We start from the raw sequence: 26,933 nt of genomic DNA on the forward strand, positions 1-26,933 counted from the left end.
TTAGCCCGAACCCTAACCCTAACCCTTCCCTGAAGCCTGACCCTCACCCGTGCCCTAATCCTAACCCGTACGCTAACACTAACCCGCGCCCTCACACGTACACTCCCCCTAAAGCGTTGTCGTACCCTCACCTGGACCCTAAACCGTCCCAGTCACCTAACCCTAACCCTAGCCCGAACCCTAACCCTAACCCTTCCATGAAGTCTGACCCTCACCCGTCCCCTAATCCTACCCCGTACGATAACACTAACCCGCGCCCTCACACGTACGCTCCCCCTAAAGCGATCTCGTACCCTCACCTGGACCCTAAACCGTCCCCGTCCCCTAATCCTACCCTAGCCCGAACCCTAACCCTAACACTTCCCCGAAGCCTGACCCTCACCCGTCCCCTAATCCTAACTCGTATGCTAACACTAACCCGCGCCCTCACACGTACCCTCCCCCTAAAGCGTTGTCGTACCCTCACCTGGACCCTAAACCGTCCCCGTCCCCTAACGCTAACCCTAGCCCGAACCCTAACCCTAACACTGCCCCGAAGCCTGACCCTAACCCGTCCCCTAATCCTAACCCGTACGCTAACACTAACCCGTGCCCTCACACGTACGCTCCCCCTAAAGCGTTGTCGCACCCTCACCTGGACCCTAAACCGTCCCCATCCCCTAACCCTAACCCTAGCCCGAACCCTAACCCTAACCCTTCCCCGAAGCCTGACCCTCACCCGTCCCCTAATCCTAACCCGTACGCTGACACTAACCCGCGCCCTCACACGTACGCTCCCCCTAAAGCGTTGTCGTACCCTCACCTGGACCCTAAACCGTCCCCGTCCCCTAACCCTAACCCTAGCCCGAACCCTAACCCTAACACTTCCCCGAAGCCTGACCCTCACCCGTCCCCTAATCCTAACCCGTTCGCTGACACTAACCCGCGCCCTCACACGTACGCTCCCCCTAAAGCGTTGTCGTACCCTCACCTGGACCCTAAACCGTCCCCGTCCCCTAACCCTAACCCTAGCCCGAACCCTAAGCCTAACACTTCCCCGAAGCCTGACCCTCACCCGTCCCCTAATCCTAACCCGTACGCTAACACTAACCCGCGCCCTCACACGTACGCTCCCCCTAAAGCGTTGTCGTACCCTCACCTGGACCCTAAACCGTCCCCATCCCTTAACCCTATCCCTAGCCCGAACCCTAACCCTAACCCTTCACCGAAGCCTGACCCTCACCCGTCCCCTAATCCTAACCCGTACGCTAACACTAACCCACGCCCTCACACGTACGCTCCCTCAAAAGCGTTGCCGTACCCTCACCTGTACCCTAAACCGTCCCCGTCCCCTAACACTAACCCAAGCCCGAACCCTAACCCTAACACTTCCCCGAAGCCTGACCGTCACCCGTTACCTAATCGTAACCCGTACGCTAACACTAACCTGCGCCCTCACACGTACACTCCCCCTAAAGCGTTGTCGTACCCTCACCTGGACCCTAAACCGTCCCCGTCACCTAACCCTAACCCTAGCCCGAACTCTAACCCTAACCCTTCCCCGAAGCCTGACCCTCACCCGTCCCCTAATCCTAAACTGTACGCTAACACTAACCCGCGCCCTCACACGTACGCTCCCCCTAAAGCGATGTCATACCCTCACCTGGACCCTAAACCGTCCCCGTCCCCTAACGCTAACCCTAGCCCGAACCCTAACCATAACCCTTCCCCGAAGCCTGACCCTCACCCGTCCCCTAATCCTAACCCGTACGCTAACACTGACCCGCGTCCTCACACGTACGCTCCCCCAAAGCGATCTCGTACCCTCACCTGGACCCTAAACCGTCCCCGTCCCCTAACCCTAACCCTAGCCCAAACCCTAACCCTAACCCTTCCCCGAAGTCTGACCCTCACCCGTCCCCTAATCCTAACTTGTACGCTAACACTAACCCACGCCCTCACACGTACGGTCCCCCTAAAGCGTTGTCGTACACTCACCTGGACCCTAAACCGTCCCCATCCCCTAACCCTAACCCTAGCCCGAACCCTAACCCTAACCCTTCCCCGAAGCCTGACCCTCACCCGTCCCCTAATCCTAACCCGTACGCTAACACTAACCCGCGCCCTCACACGTACGCTCCCCCTAAAGCGTTGTCGTACCCTCACCTGGACCCTAAACCGTCCCCGTCCCCTAACCCTAACCCTAGCCCGAACCCTGAACCTAACACTTGCCCGAAGCCTGACCCTCACCCGTCCCCTAATCCTAACCCGTACACTAACACTAACCCGCGCCCTCACACGTACGCTCCCCCACAGCGTTGTCGTACCCTCACCAGGACCCTAAACCGTCCCCAAACCCTAACCCAAGCTCGAACCCTAACCCTAACCCTTCCCCGAAGCCTGACCCTCACCCGTCCCCTAATCCTAACCGGTACGCTAACACTAACCCGCGCCCTCACACGTACGCTCCCCCTAAAGCGTTGTCGTACCCTCACCTGGGTCCTACACCGTCCCCGTCCCCTAACCCTAACCCTAGCCCGAATGCTAACCCTAACCCTTCCCCGAAGCCTGACTCTCACCCGTGCCCTAATCCTAACCCGTACGCTAACACTAACCCGCGCCCTCAAACGTACACTCCCCCTAAAGCGTTGTCGTACCCTCACCTGGACCCTAAACCGTCCCCTAACCCTAACCCTAGCCCGAACCCTAACCGTAACCCTTCCCCAAAGCCTGACCCTCACCCTTCCCCTAATCCTAACCCGTACGCTAACGCTAACCCACACCCTCACACGTACGCTCCCCCTAAAGCGTTGTCGTACCCTCACCTGGACCCTAAACCGTCCCCGTCCCCTAACCATAACCCTAGCCCGAACCCTAACCCTAACCCTTGCCCGAAGCCTGACCCTCACCTGTGCCCTAATCGTAACCCGTACGCTAACATTAACCCACGCCCTCACACGTACGCTCCCCCTAAATCGATGTCGTACCCTCAACTGGACCCTAAACCGTCCCCGTTCCCTAACCCTAACCCTAGCCCGAATCCTAACCCTAACCCTTCCCCGAAGCCTAACCCTCACCCGTCCCCTAATCCTAACCCGTACGCTAACACTAAGCCGCGCCCTCACACGTACGCTCCCCCTAAATCGATGTCGTACCCTCAACTGGACCCTAAACCGTCCCCGTCCCCTAACCCTAACCCTAGCCCAAACCCTAACCCTAACCCTTCCCCGAAGCCTGACCCTCACCCGTGCCCTAATCCTAACCCGTACGCTAACATTAACCCACGCCCTCACACGTACGCTCCCCCTAAAGCGTTGTCGTACCCTCACCTGGACCCTTAACCGTCCCCGTTCCCTAACCCTAACCCTAGCCCGAACCCTAACCCTAACCCTTCCCCGAAGCCTTACCCTGACCCGTCCCCTAATCCTAACCCGTACACTAACACTAACCCTTGCCCTCACACGTACGCTCACCCTAAACCATTGTTGTACCCTCACCTGGACCCTAAACCGTCCCCATCCCCTAACCCTAACCCTAACCCTAACCCTCACACTTACCCGAAGCCTTACCCTAACCCGTCCCCTAATCCTAAGCCGTAGGCTAACACTAACCCGTGCCCTCACACGTACGCTCACCCTAAACCGTTGTCGTACCCTAACCTGTCCCCTAAACCGTCCCCGTCCCCTAACCCTAATCCTAACCATAACCCTAAACCTTACCTGAAGCCTTACCCTAACCCGTCCCCTAATCCTAACCCGTTCGCTAACACTAACCCGTGCCCTGACACGTACGCTCACCCTAAACCGTTGTCATACCCTAACCTGTACCCTAAACCCTCCCCGTCCCCGTCTCCTAACCCTAACCCTAACCCTAACCCTTACCCGAAGCATTACCCTAACCCGTCCCCTAATCCTAACCCAAACGCTAACACTGTCCCATGCCCTCACACGTACGCTCACCCTAAACCGTTGTCGTACCCTAACCTGTACCCTAAACCATCCCCGTCCCCAACCCTAACCCTAACCCTTACCCGAAACCTTACCCTAACCCGTCCCCTAATCCTAATCTGTACGCTAACACTAACCCATGCCCTCACACGTACGCTCACCCTAAACCGTTGTCGTACCCTATCCTGTCCCCTAAACCGTCCCCGTCCCCTATCCCTAACCCTAACCCTAACCTTTACCCGAAGGCTTACCCTATACCGTCCCCTAATCCTAACCCGTACGCTAACACTAACTCGTGCCCTCACACGTACGCTCACCCTAAACCGTTGTGGTCCCCTAACCTGTACCCTAAACCTTCCCCGTCCTCTAACCCTAACCCTAACCCTAACCCTAAAACTAACCCTTACCCGAAGCCTTACCCTAACCCGTCCCCTAATCCTAACCCGTACGCTAACACTAACCCGTGCCCTCACACGTACGCTCACCCTAAACCGTTGTCATACCCTAACCTGTACCCTAAACCGTCCCCGTCCCCTAACCCTAACCCTTACCCGAAGCCTTACCCTCACCCGTCCCCTAATCCTAACCCGTACGCTAACACTAACCCATGCCCTCACACGTACGCTCACCCTAAACCGTTGTCGTACCCTAACCTGTACCCTAAACCGTCCCCATCCCCTAACCCTAACCCTAACCCTAACCCCAAAAGCGTACCCTAACCCTAACCCGTACCCTAACCCTAACCCGTACCCTAATACTAACCCGTACCCTAACTCTAACCTGTAGCCATACCCTGAACTGTACCCGAAATCTAACCCTAACCCATACCCTAATCCGTCCGCTAATCCTCCACCGGACCCTAACACTAACCTGTACCCTAACTCGTACCCTAACCCTAACCCTTTGCCATACCCTAGCCTTTACCCTAAACCGTACCCGTTCCCTAACCCTAACCCTAATCCTCACGCTAACCTGTATCCTAATCCTAACCTGTACACTAACACTAACCTGTACCCTAAAACGTACCCTAACCCCAACCCGTACCCATACCCTAAACTGTACCCTAACCGTAACCTGTACCCTATTCCTAACCAATACCCTAACCCGTACCATAACCCTAACCCGTACCCTAACCCTAACCCTAAACCGTACCCTAACCCGTACCCTAACCCATACCCTAACCCTAAACCGTAGTCATACCCTAAACTGTACCCTAACCTGTACCCTAACCCTAACCCCTACCCTTACCCATACCCTAACCCTAACACGTAGCCATACCCTAACCTGTACCCTAACCCGTACCCTAACCCTAACCCGTACCATAAACCTAAACATAACCTGTACCCTAATTCTAACTCGTACCCTCGAACTAACCTGTACCCTAATCCGTATCCTAAGCCTAACCTGTAGCCGTACCCGAACCAGTACCCTAAACTCTACCCTAACCCTAACCCTAACCCTATCATTAACCCGTACCCTAATCCTAACCCGTGCCTAACACTAACACGTACCCTAACCTTAAACCATAACCATACCCTAAACTATACCCTAACCCTAAACCATACCCTAACCCGTACCCTAACACTAACCCATACCCTAACCCTTACCCGTAGCCGTATCCTAACCTGTACCCTAACCCGTACCCTAACCCTAACCCATACCCTAAACCTAACCCTAACCTGTACCCTAATTCTAACCTGTACCCTAACCCTAACCTGTACCCTAACCCATACCCTAAACCCTTATCCTCACCCCTAACTTAATTTTGATTTTTATATTTTAAAATATATTTTTCTGTTGTTAAAACAACTTAGCAGAACAACAAAATAAATCAGAAAGTAACCTGAGTGTCCCTCAAAAAGCTAAGTCTGAAATACTTGGTACTTCTGTTCTACGGACTGTTATGTAGCCTATAAAATGTGTGAGAGCTAAATCTGTTTTTCTACAGTGAGAAACATGATGTTCCACATGTAAGGAACACCTGCATAAAATGAGAAAGCTACACATTATGTTGGTCGTTTCAGGGAGTTGGGAAGGAGGGCAAGTGGTAAAATATTATCTTTCCCTTTAATCTTTTTAAATTTCACTTGTTACAAAGCATTGAATTATAATTGTACTTTTAAAAAGTAACAATGGAAATTTAAAAGAAAAAATATATATTGTTTTTAATTACATTTCATAGAATTATTATCCCTGAATCATAATTCTGTTAGTACACCAGTATAGAGATTATTTCTTATTATTTAGGTGAGAACCATTTCCTTCCGTTTTTGAGAATAATTCTGTAAACTCATTTCCAGGAATGGCACTCTTCCCCAAATCAAAGGTTTAACAAGGGAGATGCAAGCAGAATAATCATGAACACACAAAGCAATACAACAGGAACAAACAGTTTCTAACTTCCAATAACAGTTCAATTTAGAAGAGGGTTTATATCTTCAGAACAAAAGCATTCCTCCTTGACTTTCTAACCAGTCAAAATCTGTGTATTCCACAGAAAACTGTGATGTTATTCCCATAAAACTACCCTTTACTGCTTCTGCCTCCATTAAATTTCCTAGGCACTAGTGTTTTAATGTACAGGTTAAAAACAAAATCCTAGTGTGATTTATTTATAATGCGTGTGTTCTTTGTCTTATCCTAGTGTCTAAAGTCTTCTCCATGGCTGGACCCCAAATAATATTCCTTTACGTGCTAAGTGACATCTGGAGAGTGGGAGAGGTTTAATAAATACCTTAACCCTAAAGCATACCCTAACCCGTACCCTAACCCTAATCCTAACCCGTACCCCAACCCATACCCTATCCGGTACCCTAACCCGTACCCTAAACCCTAACCCTAACCCTAACCCCTAACCCCTAACCCCCAACCCTAACCCTAACGCTAAACTCTAACCCTAACCCTTACCCCCTAACCCCAGCCCCGACCCCCGACCCCCGACCCCTGACCCCTGACCCCTGACCCTGACCCTCGCCTGTAAAAACAAGGTCATATGACTATAATTCATTCCAGGAACACAACCATATTGAGGGAGAAAGGAAATAGCTACTCTAAGCTCTGGATGATAGACCAAAAACCATATTTAAAGAAAACTATGTCATTGCTGTTTTCTACTCCAACAGACGGGTATAATGAAGCAAGGAATCCCCCTGGCCCTCCAGGATCTGCCTGGGGACCTAATCTGGGAAATTCTTATACATCAAGAGATGGCTCTGAGCTGAATTTCTGCAAAACAAGACTATCCCGTGCAAAGAACAACCCAGTAGAGCTTTGTATCCCATCAGCTACAGGAAGAGAATGGCTGCAGGCTACTGAAAGCCAGCAGCATTTACAACTTAACTCCCATGGCCTCTGCAGTGGTACGTCTGAGTTTTCTGTTTGCTTCCCTTTTCTGACTCTCTTCTCAATAAATGCACATTTCTTAATATAATGTCATAGTGGAAGCAAAACAGACCTTCAATTTTTAGATCTCAATTTATAAAACACTTAGAGTTTCTAGGGGTTTTGCTTTTAAATTCAAGTACCACATAATTTGAAAATTGTACAAGTTCTAATTATTCAGTTCCAATACACCAAACACTGGAGAGGTCCCTCTCAGCAGGAGCGCCACCGATTCCACAATGAAAGGGTAACAAGGCGCCCTCCTCCCTTCTCTTCTGCCAGAGTGACCACTATGTGTTTAAATCCACGCCCCCTGGCAAGTTTCTAAGGTGAAATTCTGACACCCTTCCCTTTCCCATTCCAGCAGGTGGCCAAGGGCCGGCTGGGGCTGGAGAAGTGCAGTAACCAAGGCTGGGCCAGCTGGCCAGAGTGGGGGTTGGCGGGGCGGGGGGGCGGGGGGGTCCCAGCACGTGAAATCACCATGCAGGATAAATCCCTTGGGCTTCCCATGGGCCAAGGGTGAGTCTCTCAAGGCACCGGCCCCTCTCAGGTTCTGCTTGCAGAGACATCGCGGGGGAGGGGCACTTGGCTGCTTAGGAAAACCGCGCACGAGTGAGCTTTACACCTGCAGATGTTCTGTAAAACGGGAGTGAGTAGGCTCGGGCTCGTCCTCAAAGCCTTTACTCCAAAGGCGAGCCCTTCCTGCTGCCGCCAGGTTAGGTAGCTCCGCGACTGTACCAAACAGCTCTGGTGTAATTCGTCGTTCCTTCCTCCACCCACCCCACCGAGCCGCTGTCCCCTTACCTGCGGTCCGCGGCCCTCCGCTCCGCGCTCGGATGCCGCTGGGGTGCCAGGGACCCACGGGACGGGTCGTTCCCAGCCGCCGCGCGCTGGCTCCTTAGACCCCCGCCGGTTTGCGCGGCGCCGACGGCGAGGAGCCCCGAGGACGCCCCGCGCCAGGTGCGCTCTGGCCGGGACGCCCGCTTCCGGGAGAGGCGCGCAGACCGCCGCAGCCAATGCCGAACAAAACCCGCCCCGGCAGCGCCGCGTCCGCGCGGCACAGCACGATCTCGGCGCTCTGGGCACGGGCGCCGCGGGCCGAGCGTCTCCTCTCCTGAGAGGCCGCTACGGAGGCCCCGGCGCGTGGGCCCCTGCGGCGCGGAAGACCGCTCCAGGCCGGACTCACCGACACCAAAACCGCCAGGAGGAGCGCTTGGCGGGACTCGGCAAACAACCCAATGTTTTAAATGGAAAAAGGACTTGAAAAGACCCTTCTCCAAATAAGACATACAAATGGTCAACAAGCACATGAAGAGACGTTAATCATCATGAGCCGTGATGAAATGCAAGTTAACACCACAGCGCCATACACCCCTCCACACACTAGAAGGCCTACAATCAAGAAAGCTAAAAATAACAGATGTTGGCAAAAATTTAGAGAAACTGATACAGAATTTCCCACAGGGAAAATGAATGAGTTCTGGAGGAGGATGCTGAGAATATTTGTACAACAACGTGAATGTAGTTAATGCCATGGACTGTATGCTCAAAACGATTTAAATGGCAAATGTTATGTTATGTGGGGGTGGGTGGGTAACATAATTTAGCCCCTGCTTTATACCAGACCCCAGAGTCAAAGCTTCTCATCCATTTTCTCGCTTTTACTTAACCTCCTAGGATCTTCACACTCCCATTTAACAGACGAAGCTGAGCCTGAGAGGGTAAACTAAGTGACTTGCCCAAGCCTCACTCGGCCAAGTCTACACTGTTCAATGTTACTGTATTTACTGAGCACCTACTAGAGCACCTACTGAGCAATACCTCCAGCACCTGCTAGAGACATTGTGGGAGGACCAGGGTGAACGGGGGCTGAAAGCAGATTACAAAACATGGGTAGATCCTGGGGCCCTGGTCTCAGACACTGAAGTTTCTTGGAGTGGAGGGGATGGCCTGTGTCACACTTGTGGAGCCTTTTATTCCACCCCACCGCACCCCCAGAGGAGGGAAGCAGCTGGCCTGATACTGAATATTAGCTCAGCTGGGGAGGAGTCCTGGGGCTCTGGAGAAGGCATCTCCTGCCCCACTCCCCACATTGCCCCCTAGAGTCCAGTACGTGGGCACAAGCATCCCTGTGGCGGGGCAGGAGGCACATCTCATGGCACCCCTCTCCTCCCGCCCTGCAGTGGTGACACTGAACCCATACACGCGCCAGAAGGACGACGAACTCTCCTTCTCTGAGGGCACCATTATCTGCATCACCCACCGCTACTCCGATGGCTGGTGTGAGGGCATCGGCTCAGAGGGGTCTGGATTCCTCCCCGGGAACTATGTGCAGGCCAGCTGCTGACGCCTGGGATCTCTGGGATGCTGACCCAGGCACCGCCTTCAGTGAGCCTCTTGAGTCCCACTCCAAAGCCTGCTCCAGTCAAGACTGGACCAGTCCTGCACGCCTCCTGGGCTGTGAGCTGTGTCTGTTCCTTCCCCCCAGTGCAGTGGGAAGGGGTCCTGGTAAAGACAGAGGAGGCACCCAGAGGCCTGCTGGAGACAGGAAAGAACTGGAAGCCAGGGAGTTTGGTGCCCTTATCCACAGGGGACCCTTACGCCATGAAGACAGGGTCTCCAGCTGCAAGTGCCGACTTTGAATACAATCCTGACGACCTCCTGATGGTTGTCCTGCAGGGCTAGCGGCCGAGGGACTGAAAGGCAGCCCACTTGCACGGCTCCCGCTAATTGAGCCTCCTCTGCCTGCCCTAAGCAGCAGAATCTCCCATGTCCTCGGTGCTCACGGAGCCTCCACACTAGACCCCTGTGCCCCTCCGCTCTCCCATCTCCTCGGTGCTCACGGAGCCTCCACACTAGACCCCTGTGCCCCTCTGCGGAGGTGGGCTGCACCCTGCTCTTCTGCCTGCTGCCTGCTTTGTTGTGTATTCAGGCTTGGTTCCCCAAGCTGGGCACTCCTCCAAGAGTGGGGACCAGCTCCCTCACTTAAGTGGGGCTCTCTGAGAGCAGAGATCACCTCGCCCTCGTCCCTCAGACTGCAGCGTGAGAGATCTCGCTCACCTCTGCCCCTTCACCTCCTTTACAGCTCTGAAACACCAAAAGAGGGAGGTGGGCCTTGGGTTTCCACTGGCTCTGCTTTAGAGCATCATGGCTTTCTGTTCCATACGGGAGGAGGGGGACTCAGAGGGCCCCGTCAGTGGGGCGACTTTGGTTAAGTCCCTGGTTTCTTGCTGCACAGACGAGGCTGGGGTGCGAGGAGACACCGTCGGGCTCTGTGAGGTCCCTGGCTGGCCAGACCCGAGCCCCGGGACAGTGTGCTACCTCTTTCCACCAGCAGGAGGGGACCGTTCCCTCCAGCTTTTCTTCCTGTGGGGATGCGACAGGGTGGGGGCGGGGAGGGAGGCAAGGAGTGTAGTGTAGGGTCACAGTAGGTAAAGCGAGGTCTAGGCCTGGGACCGTCGGCAGGGAGCGCCACCTCTCTCCGCAGGGAGTCCGGTGCGGGGGAGGTCGCGGGGGGGCATTTCGGGGCCTGGGTCCCCTGGACAGAAGACTGGAGGAGGGAGGCCATGCATCCCAAGGCAACAGTTACCCGCGACGCGGCGGGACATGTTCCTTCTCTACCCTGACAGGGAACCCCGTCCTCCCAGCTGGGAGAACAAGGTTTTTGGAAACACTGCTGCCTGCTCAGATATGCGCGCCACCCTGGTGCGGCCAGACCCCGGAATTCGCTTGCAGTGGAACTGGGGGAGGCAGCCGAGCTGGGTTAACTGCACAGATGGGGACAGCTCCCAGCTCCCTCCTCCAGTCCCCAAATGGACCACCCTGGGATTCCAGGAAATCCCGGAGGGATATACAAAAACGAAAGGGAGAGGGAGTAATAAAACTAGCTTTCTCTTTCCCGACCCCCCCCGCCCCCCCCCCCCCCGCCCGGGTGCCCTCTGCAGGCCACGTCCTCAGCACCTGTTGCAGGTGTAGGCACACTTCGGTGGAGGTTTCCCAGGGCACCACCCTGGCGCGGAAGGAGCTGGACTCGGCCTTCTGCGCCTCCTGCGTAAGGCGGTGCATGCGTAGCGGTGGCGCAGGAAGGCCACGTCGCCGCCTGCCAGCAGCCCCATGGGGCAGAAGTCGTTGGCGCCGCCGCTCACGTAGAAAAGGCGCTCGAAGTGCACGCCGTCGTGGGCCCGCTCGCGCAGGTAGTCGCTGAGCACCTTGTGCTTGCACATGTTGGCGGGGTAGCGAGCGCAGCTGTGCGCGTGGAAGGGCCGCAGCGCCAGCAGCCCCCAAGGGTCGCGTCCCGACGGGTTGCTGAAGATGCGCCGGAACAGGCCGTGGTGGCCGGCGGCGCGCAGCGCACTCTCCACGCCAAAGGTGTTGGCGTCTGAGATGAGAATAACCTCAAAGCAGGCGCCCTGCTTGGCCACAAACTGCAGCAGCTCGCCCATGCCGGGCGACAGGGGGATGGCCTCGTAGATGGCGCGCAGGTCCCGCGGCCGCACGCCCTACTCGCCCAGGTACTGGAAGACGCGCTGCACGTACTCGTTGTAGAAGCCCTCGCGCTAGGTGGCACGCAGGCTCTCAGGCAGCCGCTGGCCCGCCGCGGCCCGCGCACGACAGACTCGTCGCTGTTTTCGTCCACGATAGTCTCGTCAAAGTCGAAGGTCAGGAGGAAGCGCGGCACGCCCGGCGCAGCCATCCCGCTGTCCTCTACCAGCTTTGTCCTGAGCGAGCGAATCCTTTTGTGGTCACCAAAAAGAGTCCCTCCGAGGAAAGGGGGACAGGACCTCTGAGCTTCACCTTCAGGGTGGGGAGCGGCGGCTGCAGAGGTCTGTCCTGGCTGAGTTTGGAGTGTAAAGAGTGGGGAGAGCGCCTAGCTGAGGTATTTGGGCGCAGGATGGAGCAAGGGGTGCTTACGGGAATTGGAGGGGACGCTGTGTCTTATCCATCCCCGGATTTCTGGGCTCCGGCTCTCACGAGTCCCTCCAGTCCAGAGGGTCCGTGAATGATGTGCATGTGGGCCATTCCCTCCACTTGCCCCCCATCCCCATGTTATGTATTTTTAACCACAATAAAAAAAATGAATGAAGCACTGATAATACATGTTACAACATGGATAAACATTGAAAACATTCTAAGTCAAAGAAGTCATACTGAAAAGGCCACTCATATCACAATCATCTTGTGTGCTTTAAATCCATAGCAGTTTTGAAAATGAGGGGATGGGACTTCCCTGGTGGTCCAGTGGTTAAGACTCTGCGCTCCCAATGTAGGGGGCACAGGTTCGATCCTTGGTCGGGGAACTAAAATCCCGCTTGCACAGCATGGCCAAAAAATAAAATAAAATAAAATAAACGTCATTGGCCTGGTTTTGGGTCATAGCATCGCCCTTGAACCATCAGAGCACCCATAAGGTGTACCATGGGATTGGCTAGATGTGGATCATACGCCCATCTTCAAGGTGGGTGGAACGTAGCATCGGCCCTCTGGAACTGTTTGGACTGGAAACAGGTAAGAAGTGCCCAGAGGAAAGCTGAGGTTCTGGACTTTGGCATGAGAACAGATGCTGGCTTGGGGAAAGCGGCAGGTTCAATTGCCCAGCAGCATGGTCAGCTCAGTAATTGGCCACAGAGGCTTGACGGGGACCAGACTGGCCTGAGCTGGAGGACCACAGATGCCTGCCTGTGTGGTCAGAGGTCAAGGGCTGTCCTGAGACTTGATGTCTGTTGATGCCCACTCAGATGGGACAAAGGATGCCTGCAGTCCCAGGAGGGCCCCACCAGCCCTCAGGAGGCAGCACCCGGGGGCTGGTAGGTTGCTGCACCAAGTTCTGTATAAATTCATAACATGTCCATGCAGTGACCTCAGCCAGGCCTGTGCTGGACCGGGGCTGCCCAGGCCAAGTGGGGCCAGCACTACTCTTTCCAGTTCAGATGGTAGGAGGAAACCCTGTGGACTTCTGAGGCCCTAACAACTGTTGACTGAGGTTGAGTTGGATTTGAAACAGTCAGTGACTGGAGCAGACATTTCATTCTTCTGCTATCAGGTTCCAGGACGGGGGGTAGATAACCAGCGGTCCAGGTGAACCCCACACTCATGAGTGACCCAGGACAAGTCCTGTCCATCCTAGAGGACTCAGAGGTGTGGGGTTAGGGGGGTCGTGGGCCAGTTATGCTTAACACTAACCCACTAACCCTAATGCCCAAATCTCTACTGTTAACTCCCTAACCCTAACCTCCTAATCTCTAAACCTAAACCCTAATACTCCTAACCCCTAGCCCCTATATACTCGACCTTGCCCTGTAAACTCCTAACCCTTACCCTGACCCTGACTCAGACAATCTAACCTAACCCTCTAACCCTGACCCTCTAGCCTGCATCCTTTAACTCTAATCCCTCCAAACCTCATCCTCTTTTTTTGTTGTTTTTTTGTTGCACCTGGTCTTTAGTTGCAGCAGGCAGGCTCCTTAGTCGTGGCTCGTGGGCTCCTTAGTTACAGCTTGCCAACTCCTTAGTTGTGGCATGCGGTCTCCCTAGTTGTGGCATGCAAACTCTTAGTTGTGGCATGAATGTGGGATCTAGGGCCCTGACCAGGGATTTGACCCAGGCCCCCTGCACTGGAAGCACGGAGTCCTATCCACTGCGCCACCAGGGAAGCCCTTCATCCTCTTAATGTACCCTCTAATTCTGCCCCTGAGCCTCTAACCCTGACCCTGACCCTACATTCTAACCCTGAGCCCTGAGCCTGAATTTCTATCCTTACTCCTGACCCTCTAACTCTGAACCTTACTCTACTCCTAACCCTAACCTCTGAGCCTGACCATGATCCTACACCACCCTTAACCCTAATCCGAATATAGGTCCATATTAGAACAGATTGAAAATTTGAACCCTACTCCAATCCCTTTTCCCTGTGTAATCAGAACCATAATTTTCATTTTTGGCTGAAACCTAAGCCTGTTCAATTACGCCTTTTCTAAATGAACTCTAATATACAGTAAACTGAACAAAACCTTAGTTCTTATACCCACATAACCCTACACTGTTAGTGGTTATATAGACAAACCCTTTGCCTGTAACCTAACCCTAACCTCTAATTCCTAACCCCAACTCTAACTTACATCCCAACCTCAACCCCAAACCTAACTCTAACCTCTAACCGTTAACCCACCCAACACAGCCACCCCAAACCTCAGCCAATGCCTGCTCAACTCCCAAACTGTATTCCTAACCCTAAAACAACCACATCCCCCATGAGTCCTTATCCTGGCTCCTCCAGCCACAAGCCTACCCTGATCCTCACCATGACGCTGGGCCTAATCCACCCTTGCATCCTATCAGCCCCAGAGCAAGTTGAAGAGGTTCTCACCTTCTTCTGAGCCCTGTGCCCTCCGCCCCCGAGCCCTGTACCCACGGAGATGGCTCATCCGCCTGGCTCCGCACCCCTTGCATATATCACCCAGCAGCATGGTGGTGTTTTGTTTTTTGCTAAGTTTTATTTTAATCCAAGGACTTTGCTTCATACAAAATGTCATTGTAGAAACAATAGCAGAATCCAAAGTTTGGCTGATAAATATTACTCAGGCAGCAAACTAGTCAATCACAGAATTTTTTTTAAAGCAAGTCCCAGTTGTGTTGCATGGTTGGGACTTCTCTTTTTGTTTTTGTTTTTTTTAAACACTGTTCTTAAATATAAAGTTTTGCAACAAACCCTTGATTTATATCAAATATAATTAAAAATTAACAAATGAATACATTTTATCAAAAAGTACGAAGATATACATGTCATGCACATACTTGAATATATGTATATATGTATATATTTTACATGCACACAGAACTTATTCAAACTACAGCCACTGCTTGACTGGTTCCAGATGCAGACAACTGGTTGATGCTCTTCAAATTTGGCAACTCACTATGAGATTTGGGGGGAAACGTGACAGCTGAGAAGAGACAGTACAGAAACAAAACGCAGAGTCGGGAAAACAAGACAGTATATCCCCCGCTCTCTGTAATTTTCACCAATTCCAGTGTCTAGAAGAATCCAGACAAGCCAGCATGGCGGGGTGGGTCCGGAAAAGTGGATTCTCTGCCCAACATGGCCTGGGGAAGCAGCTGTGGTTCTGCACAGAATGAATACACTCAAAATAATGTGGGCAGAGGGACCAGAGACAAAACATCTACCAAAATACACAAGCTTCTGCTCTGCAGCAGGAGCCAGGGATGACATGCACAGCCCGAGATTCCGATTTTAATTATATCTTACTTGAGTAAAATACTCTGTTATTTTAAAGTTTCAGAGTGTTGTGCCTTCAAGTAAGGAAATTCTATAAAATGGTTTGGTCACAATCATGCTCAAACCCTAGAACAGGTGGCGGTCTTGTGTGTTTTATTTCTAATATTAAACGTGTGTCTTTTGTTGCATAGCCCTATGGGTTAACGGCATCCACTCACGGGGACACACAGACACGCACACACACACATCACACTCCAAGTCTCTTTAGGAGAATCATGGGGTAAAAGCCAATGGGAACACTCAAATGGTCCAGCAAAGAGATCATCTCACATTTCAAACTGCGGAGGACACACCCGAATCTACTCATCTAAATGCTCCTTTTGTTCACAAAACAGAGGCTCTCCAGTGCTTTATGCACCACGTCCCAACAGTGGCCTTTTCTGAATGTGGCCCTGAAGCGGGGCTTCGTTTGGCTGCCTGCTTTCCCACCTCTTGTGCCAGAAAGAGTGTGGGCTCAGACGCCCAGCTCAGCAGCTGCAGCAGCTGCTCCTTCCTCCGAGCTCCGGCCTCATTTCCGTTTGGTTCCCAGCTGCCCTCATCCGCTCAGACGCGGGCACTCCTCCTGCCCCCACCCATCCAGCCTCCCCCGCTTCCCCCCAGCCTCTCCCCGATGAGTCTCCTGTGAAAAGAAATTTGCACAGCTACAGAGATTGCGCCCTGCCTGTCAGGCACCCCGTCCCTGAGAATCGGGTGTAGAAAGACTGGCCGGCCCGCGCGGGCCATGCTACACATGCCCTGCAGCCTCTACTGGTTCGAGGAAAAAGGGCAAACGGCCGCTTCATTCCAACTACGACGGACCTACTGCATGTTTTCTGCACGTTCTCCATTACATCCGCTTTCTACTCAGTTGCTGTTTGCAACAGTTTCCACAAAGCCCACTCGCAGTCCACACAGGCCTCCCGTCCCGCCCCCGGGAGCCCGCGCGAGGGGCTAGGAGGTCAGGCACTTGGTCGAGAGCCGCGGGAGCCGGGGTGGTCTGGTCGGCCGCCTGGACTGGACACAGAGCATGTCCTCCAGCAAGCCGAGAACACACATCCTGAGAGGCTGAGGTCCTCCTATAGGTTTCATGTTTTACAGTCATGTTAACATTCCCTTCCCCATTATTCTGGTTTTTTATTTTTATTTTCTGATCAAGTATATAGAGTCAACAAACGAGTGAAGGGTGTCGTGACTAAAAATCAAAACCAACAGCAAGAACGTTGTCCAGATTTGGTCCCTGTCAGGGCTGACTGTGTCCGGGAGAGGACAGAGCATCGGCGTGTGTTTCTAGTGCCTATTTGCCATTTTAGGTACGAAGGGCGCCACCGGACTGTTGGTGTGCGGGGGCTGACGAGACCTGCTCGGTTTACCACCGACTCTGTCCTGAGGTCTCGCCCGCCCCTCTGCACCACACGTTTGCATGAAGGATGATCCGCACAAGATTCAGACCTCCTGCAAAACGTTCCCAGCACACACCTCGGATGCTGGGTCCTCCACCCAGTGCCGCTCAGCACACACAGCCGCGTCCTGTGTAGGCTCTGAGCTGTGAGACCCAGGGAGGCAGCGCGGGAGGGGGAGAGGGGGAGCCACATCCCTCTACAAACCGCTCCACCCAGCGCGAGGGAGGAGACGCAGGGGCGAGGCGGTCCTCCCGGGGCTGCGGCCCCCGCCTCAGCGCCCGAGCGCCCCCGGAGCCCAGCGCGGATGATAAAACTCATCACCTGGGACGCGCCCGCCGGTCGCGGTGCGGCTAGCACCAGTGGTCTTGGTCGGGGTGGTGGTAGCTGCGCCGCCCCCGGCCGCCCCCGCCAGAGCTGAGCCCCAGAGTGCAGTGGTAGCCGTTGGGCACCCGGCGGAGGGGGTGCGACTGGGAGGTCAGGGAGGACACGTAGGAAGTCCGGGACGAGCGGCCCGAGTTGGTGGCCACGGCCTCCTCGAAGGTGAGCGTGTCCTCAGGTTGGGTGCGGGCAGCAGCCTCGCTGTCCAGACGCCGCCCCAGGTACGGGTCGGAGCCGATCCGAGAGCTGGCGGCCAGGGGCTGGCTGAGGGGGTCTCTCTGGAGCAGGGCGTTGTGTTCTGAAAGGCCACGGCTAAGCCGGCCGGGGGAGAAGGCAGGGAGGCTGGTCTGAGCCCCAGCAAAGTGGACGGGCGAGGAGTTGGCCGTCTTATAGGCGATGCTGGGACGGGGGGTCAGCGGGGTCTGGGGCAGCTGCCTCCGCCCGCCGCGGCCAGGGGTGCTAGCACCAGATGTTGGCAGCAGGGGGCTCCCGTTCGCTGAAGCACTGCCCTGCAGGAAACGGGAACACAGCAACCCCCAGTCAAAGGACAGGGCGAACAGAGCACAGCGCAGCGGAGAGCCATGGCGGGGGGGCGGGGGCGGGCAGCTGGGATGGACCCGGGGCGGCCCCAAGAGAGTCGGATGGCAGTCTGGGGATGGTGGTGACAGCAAGGGATAGGCACAGGGCCAGGGACCAGGAGACCACAGCCCAGCCCAGCTCAGTCAGAAGGAAAGCAAAGAAGGGACTGGACAGCGGGAGGGCCAGGGCTCCGCCCGGCAGGATGGACGGGCCCGGGAAGCAAGGAGCGCAGGCTTGGGCCTAGGAACCAGGACGGGAAGCGGCTCCCTCCCGGACCCCAGGGAGCGCGGGCGAGGCGGGGTCCTGAGGCCCACGTACCTGTCTCGGGGGTCCTGGCTCCTGCCCAGCGGTTGGCGACGCGGGGTGACTGCTGAGGGAGGGCTGGGGCTGTGGCGGCTCACGACCCCCAAAGCGGTCGCAGGAGTAGAAGCGCTGCTTCTCGGAGGAGGCGGAGGGCTGCCTTCGCTCCTGGGACCGGCCCCGCTCCTGCCTGCGCTCCCGCCGGCAGCCTGCTGGCCCGTCCCCCGGGGGCGGCCCTGGCCCCGCGGCGCTGTTGGGTGCTGGCGGGGGGAGGGGAGAAGTCAGCACAGCCAAGCCGGCGGCGAGACAGACCCCACCCCGGCCTGGCCCCCCAGGGCCAGCAGAGGGTCCCAGGGCAGAGCAGGGGTGGGGGGGGCTTCTGCCTGGTCTCAGGCTCAGGGCTGGCTGTGGGGTTGTGAGGTGCAGAAAGGAAGACGGTTCCCATGTGCTCTTGAACCCCCAACTCAAGCCACCGCCCCTAGAGAGACCCCTCGCACGCACCGCCATCTGTGTCTGCGGACGGGCTGGGCCCCTTCTCCAGGGACCTCGGCTTCCTCTCCCGGCGGCGATGGCAGCGGTGGTGATGGTGGGGGGCGGCCTGGCTGGCCGGAGCGCGGTCCAGGGCGGCGTTGCAGAGACGAGCCACGGGGGGGCGCTGGGGCGCCAGAGTGGAGATGGAGCGCTTCATGGGGCTGGCGTCTGGGGCCGGCTGCGGGCGGGGACACGGGTGGGCGCACGGTCTGAGAGTGGGGTCCAGGGAGGCCCAGGGCGGCGGGGAAGCCGCCATGACACGGGGGCTGGGCAGACCACAGGACACGTCCCATCGGGAGGAATGGGCCTGGGACTCTATCCCTGAAGTTGGGGCATCTCCTCAGACAAGGGAGGCTGTGCCCCAGGGGGCTGGGGGGGGGAGGGGGGAGCATGGCGCCACGGAGGGCCAGGCCTGCGGTCTGGCAGGGTCCCTGGGGAGGCCCACTGCGGGGCTGGGGGTCAGGGACCACCAAGCCCCGCCCTCTCCCTGGACTGGTCTTGCCCACCCGAGACCCACCGCTTCTTCAGAAGCGCTCTTTGCACAAAATGCTGTTTGTGTGCCTGTCTGTCTCTCCCAGGCCGGGCGGGGCCCAGGAGCCCTCTTGGCCTCAGCGTCCCTACAGGACAGGGAGGTGCAAGGAAGAGGGAGCCTATTGGCCTGGCTGGAAGGATCCCGGGGGCGGGGCGGGCAGAGCTGCCTCAGCGGCCACGGTGAGACCACTGTGCCAGCCCTTCCGTCCATCCAGCACCGTGAGGCTGCTCCCCCAGGGCTGAAAGCACAACCCACGGAAACGGGCTCACCCAGAGCCACTGCTCGGGCTCAAGCAGCAAGGAGGGAGAAGAGGCGCCAGCTTGGCACCGAAGGGACGTGGCCAGGCCAGGAGGGCACCAGGCGCAGTGGGCAGAGACGGGGGAGTGAGGGCTTGGAAGAGGAATGCTCAACCCAGGGGCTGAGCCCGGGAAACAGTGCTGCAGCCCCCTGGCCAGGGGCTTCCTGCCAGGTGGTCAAGCGAGTCCCAGAGAAAGAACGTCCAGTGTCCAGAGAGGGAGCAGGGTCACCCCCAGGGCTCCGAGAGGACATGAGGGAAAAGGGTGGCTTGAGGAGGCCCTGTGTGTGATTTCTGGGGGAGTGAAGAGCTGGAGTGGGAGCGGCGTGTCCCAGAGACAGGGAAGGGCTGGGTCAGTGACACGGGGCAGTGGGGACTCTTGCTGGCCTGGCCACACCTCTCGAGGCCAGCACCGTGTTCTGAGGGTTCCAGACAGGGCCGGTGGTGTCCAGGCTACTGCATTCGGGGAGGCTCCACCCCAGCAAAGCCCGCATGTGGGACACAAGCTCCCCCATGCCAAGTCTCCTCACCCCCAACCCCCTCCCATGACCCCAACCCTCCCAGGCCACCCACCTGAGTCTCTGCTGCCAGGCGGGGCATGGAGGCCGCTCGGCCCTGGCTCTCCAGCCCAGGTTGGGGCTCCCCGTCAGGGCCTCTCAGGGCCATGCTCTGCATCTGGACATCCACAGCCTGGGGGGACAGAAGCCCCACAGTCACACCCACCCCCATCACACTCTCACCTTCTCCCCCATGCCAGTCTCCCCCCATCCTGCTCTCGCCCTCACCCTCCCACTCTCACCCCACCCCCAACTCGGCCCCCAGCCCTGGGAGCCCTCACCGGTTTTCCTGTCTGCACTACCGGGATCTCCGCGGAGTGGCCACGCTCCAGGGGCGTCGTCACCTCGCAGGGCACCTCCTGGGTCCTCTGAGTGGCCCAGGAGACCGACTCCTTTATGCCACCCTCTTGGGTATGTCTGTGGAGGAGAGAGGATTGTCCTGTGGGCCTGGAGGTCCATGGGCCACAGAACCTGGCTCCCACCCGCCAGAAACCTCCACCCCGACCCTGTTCTGGGCTAGAAGGAGCCCAGAGGAAGGAGGCCCCTTGAGTGTGGCCACTCTCCAGTGGAGGTACAGCAATGGTCGTGCCCTCTCAGAGTTGATGGGCAGAGAGGGGACCCTAGTCTGGGGACATCTGGCCTAGACAGGGGCTCACATGTGCGGTGGGACAAGGCCACAAACGTGCACACAGGTGAGGCATCCAGCCTGTGCGGCTGCTCCGTCAGCCCTGATGGCCCACGGCTACTCACAACTCCCCTGACCCCAGCCACGGAGGCCTTCCTGCCCTGGGTCTAGGCACAAGTGTCACCTTTGGTGAGACCACTTTTGGAGGCCTTCCCCACCACACACAACCTAACCGCCTGCCCTCTCCTCGTCAGCGTCTGTCTTTCTTATCGTGTCTCCCAAGTGGCACCACAACAGCCCAGCATTTGCCTGGGTTTCTGCTCGTTCTTGTGTACAGTGAGGCATCACATACATTCTCCGTCACCCAGGTTGAGGGGCAACAGTCACACTCTGAGCTCAGAGGTGAAGCCGGATGGCCTAAGCTGGCCACGCCGATGACCAGACGCACCATCACTGGGGTTTCTGAGAACATCCTTCATCTTCTCAAGTTGCAAGCATCTCCCCTGCACGGTGCTGTCTGGAGCTGCTCTAGCCTCAGGCAAGGCTGACCTTGAGAGGAACCACGGCCAGGAGGACGGACGCTAGCCCCAGGGTCTGGTCACCTCTGAGGTCACACCATGCCGAGGCCGGGTGGGCACTTACACCAGCCATCAGAAGGCTCAGTAAATGCCCCCACTGCCTGGCCTTGGTAGATTGGGCCCTCTCTCACGTGCAACAAAAAGGGGTGGTAACTGATTTGTGTAGAAATTATAACCATGGAAATCAGCGACGTTCATTTTCCTGAACCGAAAGCCCAGCTCAGATCAGTCCACAAAGACACCTCCCCACCCCATCCCCTCCGACACACACACGGACACTCAGAACCCACTGTTTAACTTTAAATGCACAAATGGGATCGTAATCAGCATGGAGAAAGGAGAGTGCGGGAACACAGGGGCTCCCAGGGGCCGGGAGGCCAGCCCTCAGGGCCTGCATGCACTCAAGAGTGCGGTTTTCGCACGGGAGCGTTACCAGTTGTGCTTAGGTTCTCCCAGTGTCCCGTGGCCTCTCCACCTCTGGACTCTGTGCCACCGCAGCGTCAACCCCTGTCCCATGAGCTCGGGCTAGGGAGGTGACTTGCTGTGGCCAATGGGGCACAAGGAGAGGCCTGAACGCCTGCACCCTAACCCTTCCCCTCGGGCTGTTCTCCGGCCTCCCCACACCGATAAGCCCAGACACAGGAGGTGAGAATATGCTGTCCTGGGCCCGCTGGCCCCACAGGAGCGGGCCCGGGCCCAGAGCACTTAGGCCTGGCTTCCTAAGTACAGCAGTTTGTTACTCAGCAAAAGCCACCTGACCCACAGTCCATGACCCAAAATCAGGCTTCAAAAAGAGTGTCCGGAACAGGCACAGGAGAGGAAGAAACCGGGAGCCCTAGCCATGCTTGCTGCCCGGCCTTGTGGTTCTCCAGAACGGCAAGTGGGCGTGAGGCCCACCCTCAGCCCCTGCCGGTGAGACAGAGCGCACGTTCCTGCTTTGGGCTCAACCAATGAGCTGCTTTGGTCAACGGGATGTTAGCAGATGTGGGGGCGGTGGCTCTGACTGGGGGCGGTGGCTGAGAGGGTCCTGCCCCCCAGTGCGGCTCAGCCTGGCACCAGCTACCACCCCTCACAGTGCCACAGGGATGCCTATTCTGGACCACTTGGTTTTTGGGTCGTTACCAAGAGTTACGTGATAGGGAAAGACCTTGCCAACTTGTCTACAAAACAGACATCAATATCAAAATAGAGATCTGAGAGGGAAAGTGTCTTAAAGGAAGATGAGAACATGAACAGGCCATTAACAAAAAGCGGTGAGAAGCTGAGGTGGAAACAGATACCTTCTTAATGGTCTGCAGGCACCGAAGGCCAGCGAGGAAGCAGAGGGGAGCCCTCACCTGAGAAAGAGGTTCCCGCAGTGGGAGGCGTGGGCTGGAATAGCAGACTGTCTAAATCAGGTGACCCCGGTGCCGTCAGAGCACCTGTCTACTGTTACAGGAATTAGCCTCAGACGCACCACAGAACCGGCTCCGGCGGCAGACTGGACCAGCTGGACCCACCGCGAAGCATCTGGGTGGAGGTGGGTGTGGCTGGGTGGAGGTGAGACCCAAGGGCTCCCTGTCCTGGGGCACTGCCCACGGGAGCCCCGGGGGGACCCCTGCCCTCCTCCCGCCAAGGCCCCACGCTCTGCCCGCTGGTACTCACACTGCCCCGCCATTGCTGAGGGAGGCCGAGCTCTTCTGCCGAAGGAAAACCCGGGCTCCGCGGAGCACGGCCGGCTGCGTCTGCTCCAGCGTGGCCTTCAGAGGGTGGAACAGGGACACGGGGCCCATCTGCAGAAGGGGTGCCAGGAGGAGGGTCTCTGAGGCCGGGGACGCCCCATGGACCCCAGGCACCAAGGTGCTCGGCCACATGTCCGGAACCCCCAGGGCAGGATGGGGATCCCTGGGTCTGCCCTTCGCCCATCAGAAGCCCATTCCCAATCTGGCCTGTAAGTGACTTCAGGACAGTCATTTCATTTCTTGGAGCCTCAGTTTCCCTTCCTACACAATTTGGGGACTGGATCTGATTACAAATGGCAAAAAGATTTCATCTCATCATCAACTTGGATTGACTGGTAGAGGCTGCCAGAGTCCCAGGTTGAGCAGAATTCGGAGGAGATTTCAGGGCTGGGGTGTGGGCACCAGACACTTCGCACCGTGGGGGTGAATGTCCTGAGTGCTGGACACAGGACAACTTTATCGATGAGAGTCTACACACAGTCACCAAAGGTTTTGGCTGTGTGGTGAAGTCGTCATCTTTGAAGGATGACCTCTGGAAGGAAGTCCTCCAAACTATCCCAGCCAGAGGCATGAGTGGGACACATCATGACCCTGGGCAGTAGGTTTGAACCTCTTTGGGCCCCGCCTGTGTGCACCTCCCACTAACGGAAGCACAGGATATATGGGGTCTCTGACTCTGTGGGCCAGAGAGGCGGCCGCAAGAACCTCTCATCTTCCTTTTTTTCCCGCTGCACTTTCTTCAAGAAGGGGCTGGGTCCCCTCTGCTGCCAAACAGTGGAAGGTGGCAGAGTCTCGGGGTTACTTCCTGGAACTCCTGGAACCTGGTACCTGGGACAGGCCTCCGGGAGCTTGGTGAATCTGGTCTCTGGTGGTTTTGTTCTGTTTGTAGAAGTCGAATATCATCAGAGCTGCGTACACTTTCCCCACTGTCATCTCATCGGCTGCAGAGCACGGCAGGCAAGGGAGGGAATACGAGAGAAGCGGGACATGCGGGGTGGGCTGGGGTGAGGAGCCAGCAGCCACCACGAGGACTCCTGGACCCGTGGGCGGGACCGTGGGGCTTGGCCCACCTGGAGCTGCACTGACTCTTCCCCAGGCCCCACCGGGCTCCACCCAACACAGCACAGCTCAGCTTAACCCCAGACACCTCGTCCTTCCGCCAGCCCCAACTGTAGGCGTCTCCCTACCTTTTCTCTGCATTTTCTGAAGGGAATCCCCCACACTAGGAGTGTGGGTGACTCTGCCCAATGGAATATGGCCCAGACATCTCCTCCCACAGCCCCTGGCACCCACCTTGGAGACGAGTGCTCTGGGCTACCAAGGACGTGAGCCCTCCTCTCCAAGGTGACTCAACTGCCCTCACCCAGGACTCCCTGCTCTGCCTCTGGGTGCGACAGAAGAGGGGTGGGCAGGGGGAGTTTCTCACCCTACTTACGTTTATGGGGCGGCACCAGTAAATCCAGGGTCTTCTGGGGCAGATTGGCCCACACAGAGGAAATCTCCTTCCTCAGCTCTGCGTCACACTGATGCTGCTTTGTGCCAGCTGGGGCAGGATAAGGGCGGGAAGGGAGGAGAGATGTTAGGAGCCATCCCACAGCCCCCTTGGGGGAACAGGCGGAGCTGGGGTGGGCGGGGAGAGACCCCGTGCTGGAGGAAAGGTGCAGGGGGGAGAAACACTGCCTTGGAGGCTGGTCAAAGCGCTCCCCGCCAGAACCTGTCTAAAGAGGTGTGGGAGCTGAGCCGCCCAGTGGCGAGGGTGAGAGGGCGTGTAGGCGTGGGTGGCGATGGGATTGGGCAGGGACACCGCAGTGTTCCAGCCATTCATCAATCATTCCATAAAAGTTACTGAGCGCCCACCGAACACCAGGTGGTGTTCTAGGTGAGGGAACAAATCCAAAGGAAGCTGCCCTTGTGGAGGTACATGATTTTAGTCTACGATAAAGTAGCAGTAAGTTAAAAATCCAGGCTGTTGGATACAGGAAGAACCAAGAGGGGAGGGACAGGAACTATCAGGAGGGCTGCAGTTTGGACAGAACGGTCAGGAAAGGGCTCACGGGACCCTGAAGGGGGCCAGGGAGCCAGGAGGGCGAGGCTGGAGCAGAGGGAGAGGACGTGCAGGTGGGGGCCGCTGAGACAGGAAGCAGCAGAGGGTCCAAGCAGAGGAATAAAGTACTCTGATCCATCTTTTTGTAAACATCGTGTTTATTAAAGTGTGATTTACGTACATAAACATTCACCCTGTTAGTTCTCCCACTCTGTGAACTTTGGTAAATGCATATGACCGTGGATCCACCATCACAATCCAGGCAGGAGCTCGGCACCCCTGCCCAGCTCTCTCCGTACCCTTTGTGGCCCACCCCTTCGCCCTCTCCCAGGGCCCTGGCATCAGCGATGTGTTTTCTGTCTCAACTGTTTCATCTTCTCAGAATGTCATACAAATGGCTTCACACAACATGCTGTCGAGTCTGACTTTTCACCCAGCACGATGCATCTGAGCCCCACCCACGCACATCGGTAGCCTGTTTCTCTGTTGCTGAGTGAGAACCGTCTCATCGCACAGACACACCACAGTTTGATTATCCGTCACCATTTGGCTGATGGTTGAGTTGTTTACTGTTTGGCACGATTATGAATAAAGCCACAAACTTTAGCGTATAGGTTTTTGTGTGCGTGTATACTTTCATGTCATCTCCCTTAGGAGTGGGATGCCTGGGCCACACGATCAAGAACGGTGAAGCTGTTTTCCAAAGCGGCGGCACCACTGTATCCACACTAGGAACACGAGAACTCGAGTTTTCTGCGTTCTCATCAGTACTTACCGTTGTCATTCTTTAAACGGCTGAAACACTTTATTCTTTTTGCAAAATTGTTTTTGTTCCTCAAGTTTGTGTGCTTTTCTAGGTATATTTTAGAATCAGTTTATAAATTCCAACCCAGAAAGCCTGTTGGGGTTTTGCCTGGCATAACACTGAGCCTACCGATCCATATGAGAACTGTCAATACTGAGTCTCCCAATGAACACGATGCCGTGCTTGGCTTATTTATTAAAGAAGATTCCTTTGGTCAATATTCTGAAATCTGCAGCATACACTCTAGCATATATATTTTTAGAGTTAGCCAGTTATTTGATGTTTTTGGTGCAATTTTAATGGAACTTTTTCAATTTCAGTTGTTAATTGCTAATCTATAGAAATACATTTGCTTTTCATATACTGACCTTGCTGTACTCAGGTATTAGTTTTAGTAACTTCTTCTCACAGCTTTAAACAACAGAAATATATTGTCTCAGTTCTGGAGGCCAGAAGCTCAAAATCAAGGTATCGACAAGGCTGTGATCCCTTGGAAGGCTCTAATGAAGAAGCTTCTTGTCTCTTCCTAGCTTCTGGTGGTTCCAAGCAATCCTTGGTATTCCTAGGCTCATAGATGCTTTGGTTTTATTAACTTTTTATTTGATTCTTTAAGATTCTCTGTATAGATAATCATGTCAGTCATGAATAGAGACAATTTTATTTATTTCTTTCCAATTGGTACACCTCTTATTTCTTTTTCTTGACTTGTTACAATGGCTAGAGCCTCAAGTATGATATTGAACAAAAATGGCGACAGGAGACATCCTTGCCTTGTTACTGATCTTAGGGGGAAAGGAGCCAGGCTTTCTCTGTTAAGCATGTCATTAGCTGTAGGTTTATCATAGATATCCTTGATCAGATTGAGGAAGTTTGCTTTCATTTCTAGTTTATGTAGAATTTATGTATCATAAATGGATGTTGAATTTTGTCAAAGCTTTTTCTGCATCTATTGAGATAATCATATAGTTTTTCCTCCTTGATATATTAAGTTATATTGATTGATTTTTAA

At 55.6% G+C, this 26,933-nt stretch overlaps 1 protein-coding gene and 1 pseudogene across 2 annotated transcripts in view; both read right to left on the reverse strand.

The window, feature by feature from the left end:
• Window positions 1-10,337: 10,337 nt before the first annotated feature.
• On the reverse strand, window positions 10,338-12,000 carry LOC309817847 (phosphoethanolamine/phosphocholine phosphatase-like; annotated as a pseudogene). Its single transcript has 2 exons — window positions 11,268-12,000; window positions 10,338-10,394 (listed from the first exon to the last, which is right to left on the reverse strand). The product of its transcript is annotated as a phosphoethanolamine/phosphocholine phosphatase-like (transcript).
• Window positions 12,001-17,329: 5,329 nt separating this feature from the next.
• The window catches only part of LOC309817848 (voltage-dependent N-type calcium channel subunit alpha-1B-like), a gene marked incomplete at both ends in the record, with an annotated part of 30,548 nt that continues 20,944 nt past the window's right edge, over window positions 17,330-26,933 (reverse strand). The window contains 8 exons of the mRNA XM_082682128.1: window positions 17,330-17,866; window positions 18,255-18,496; window positions 18,738-18,945; window positions 20,168-20,284; window positions 20,433-20,568; window positions 22,999-23,126; window positions 23,904-24,016; window positions 24,511-24,618. Coding sequence (XP_082538254.1) covers window positions 17,330-17,866; window positions 18,255-18,496; window positions 18,738-18,945; window positions 20,168-20,284; window positions 20,433-20,568; window positions 22,999-23,126; window positions 23,904-24,016; window positions 24,511-24,618 — 1,589 coding nt within the window. The remainder of the gene's footprint in view (window positions 17,867-18,254; window positions 18,497-18,737; window positions 18,946-20,167; window positions 20,285-20,432; window positions 20,569-22,998; window positions 23,127-23,903; window positions 24,017-24,510; window positions 24,619-26,933) is intronic.

The sequence above is a fragment of the Grampus griseus genome, assembly GCF_964374135.1.
Source record: "Grampus griseus genome assembly, contig: HAP1_SCAFFOLD_909, whole genome shotgun sequence".
NCBI classification, from domain to species: domain Eukaryota; kingdom Metazoa; phylum Chordata; class Mammalia; order Artiodactyla; family Delphinidae; genus Grampus; species Grampus griseus.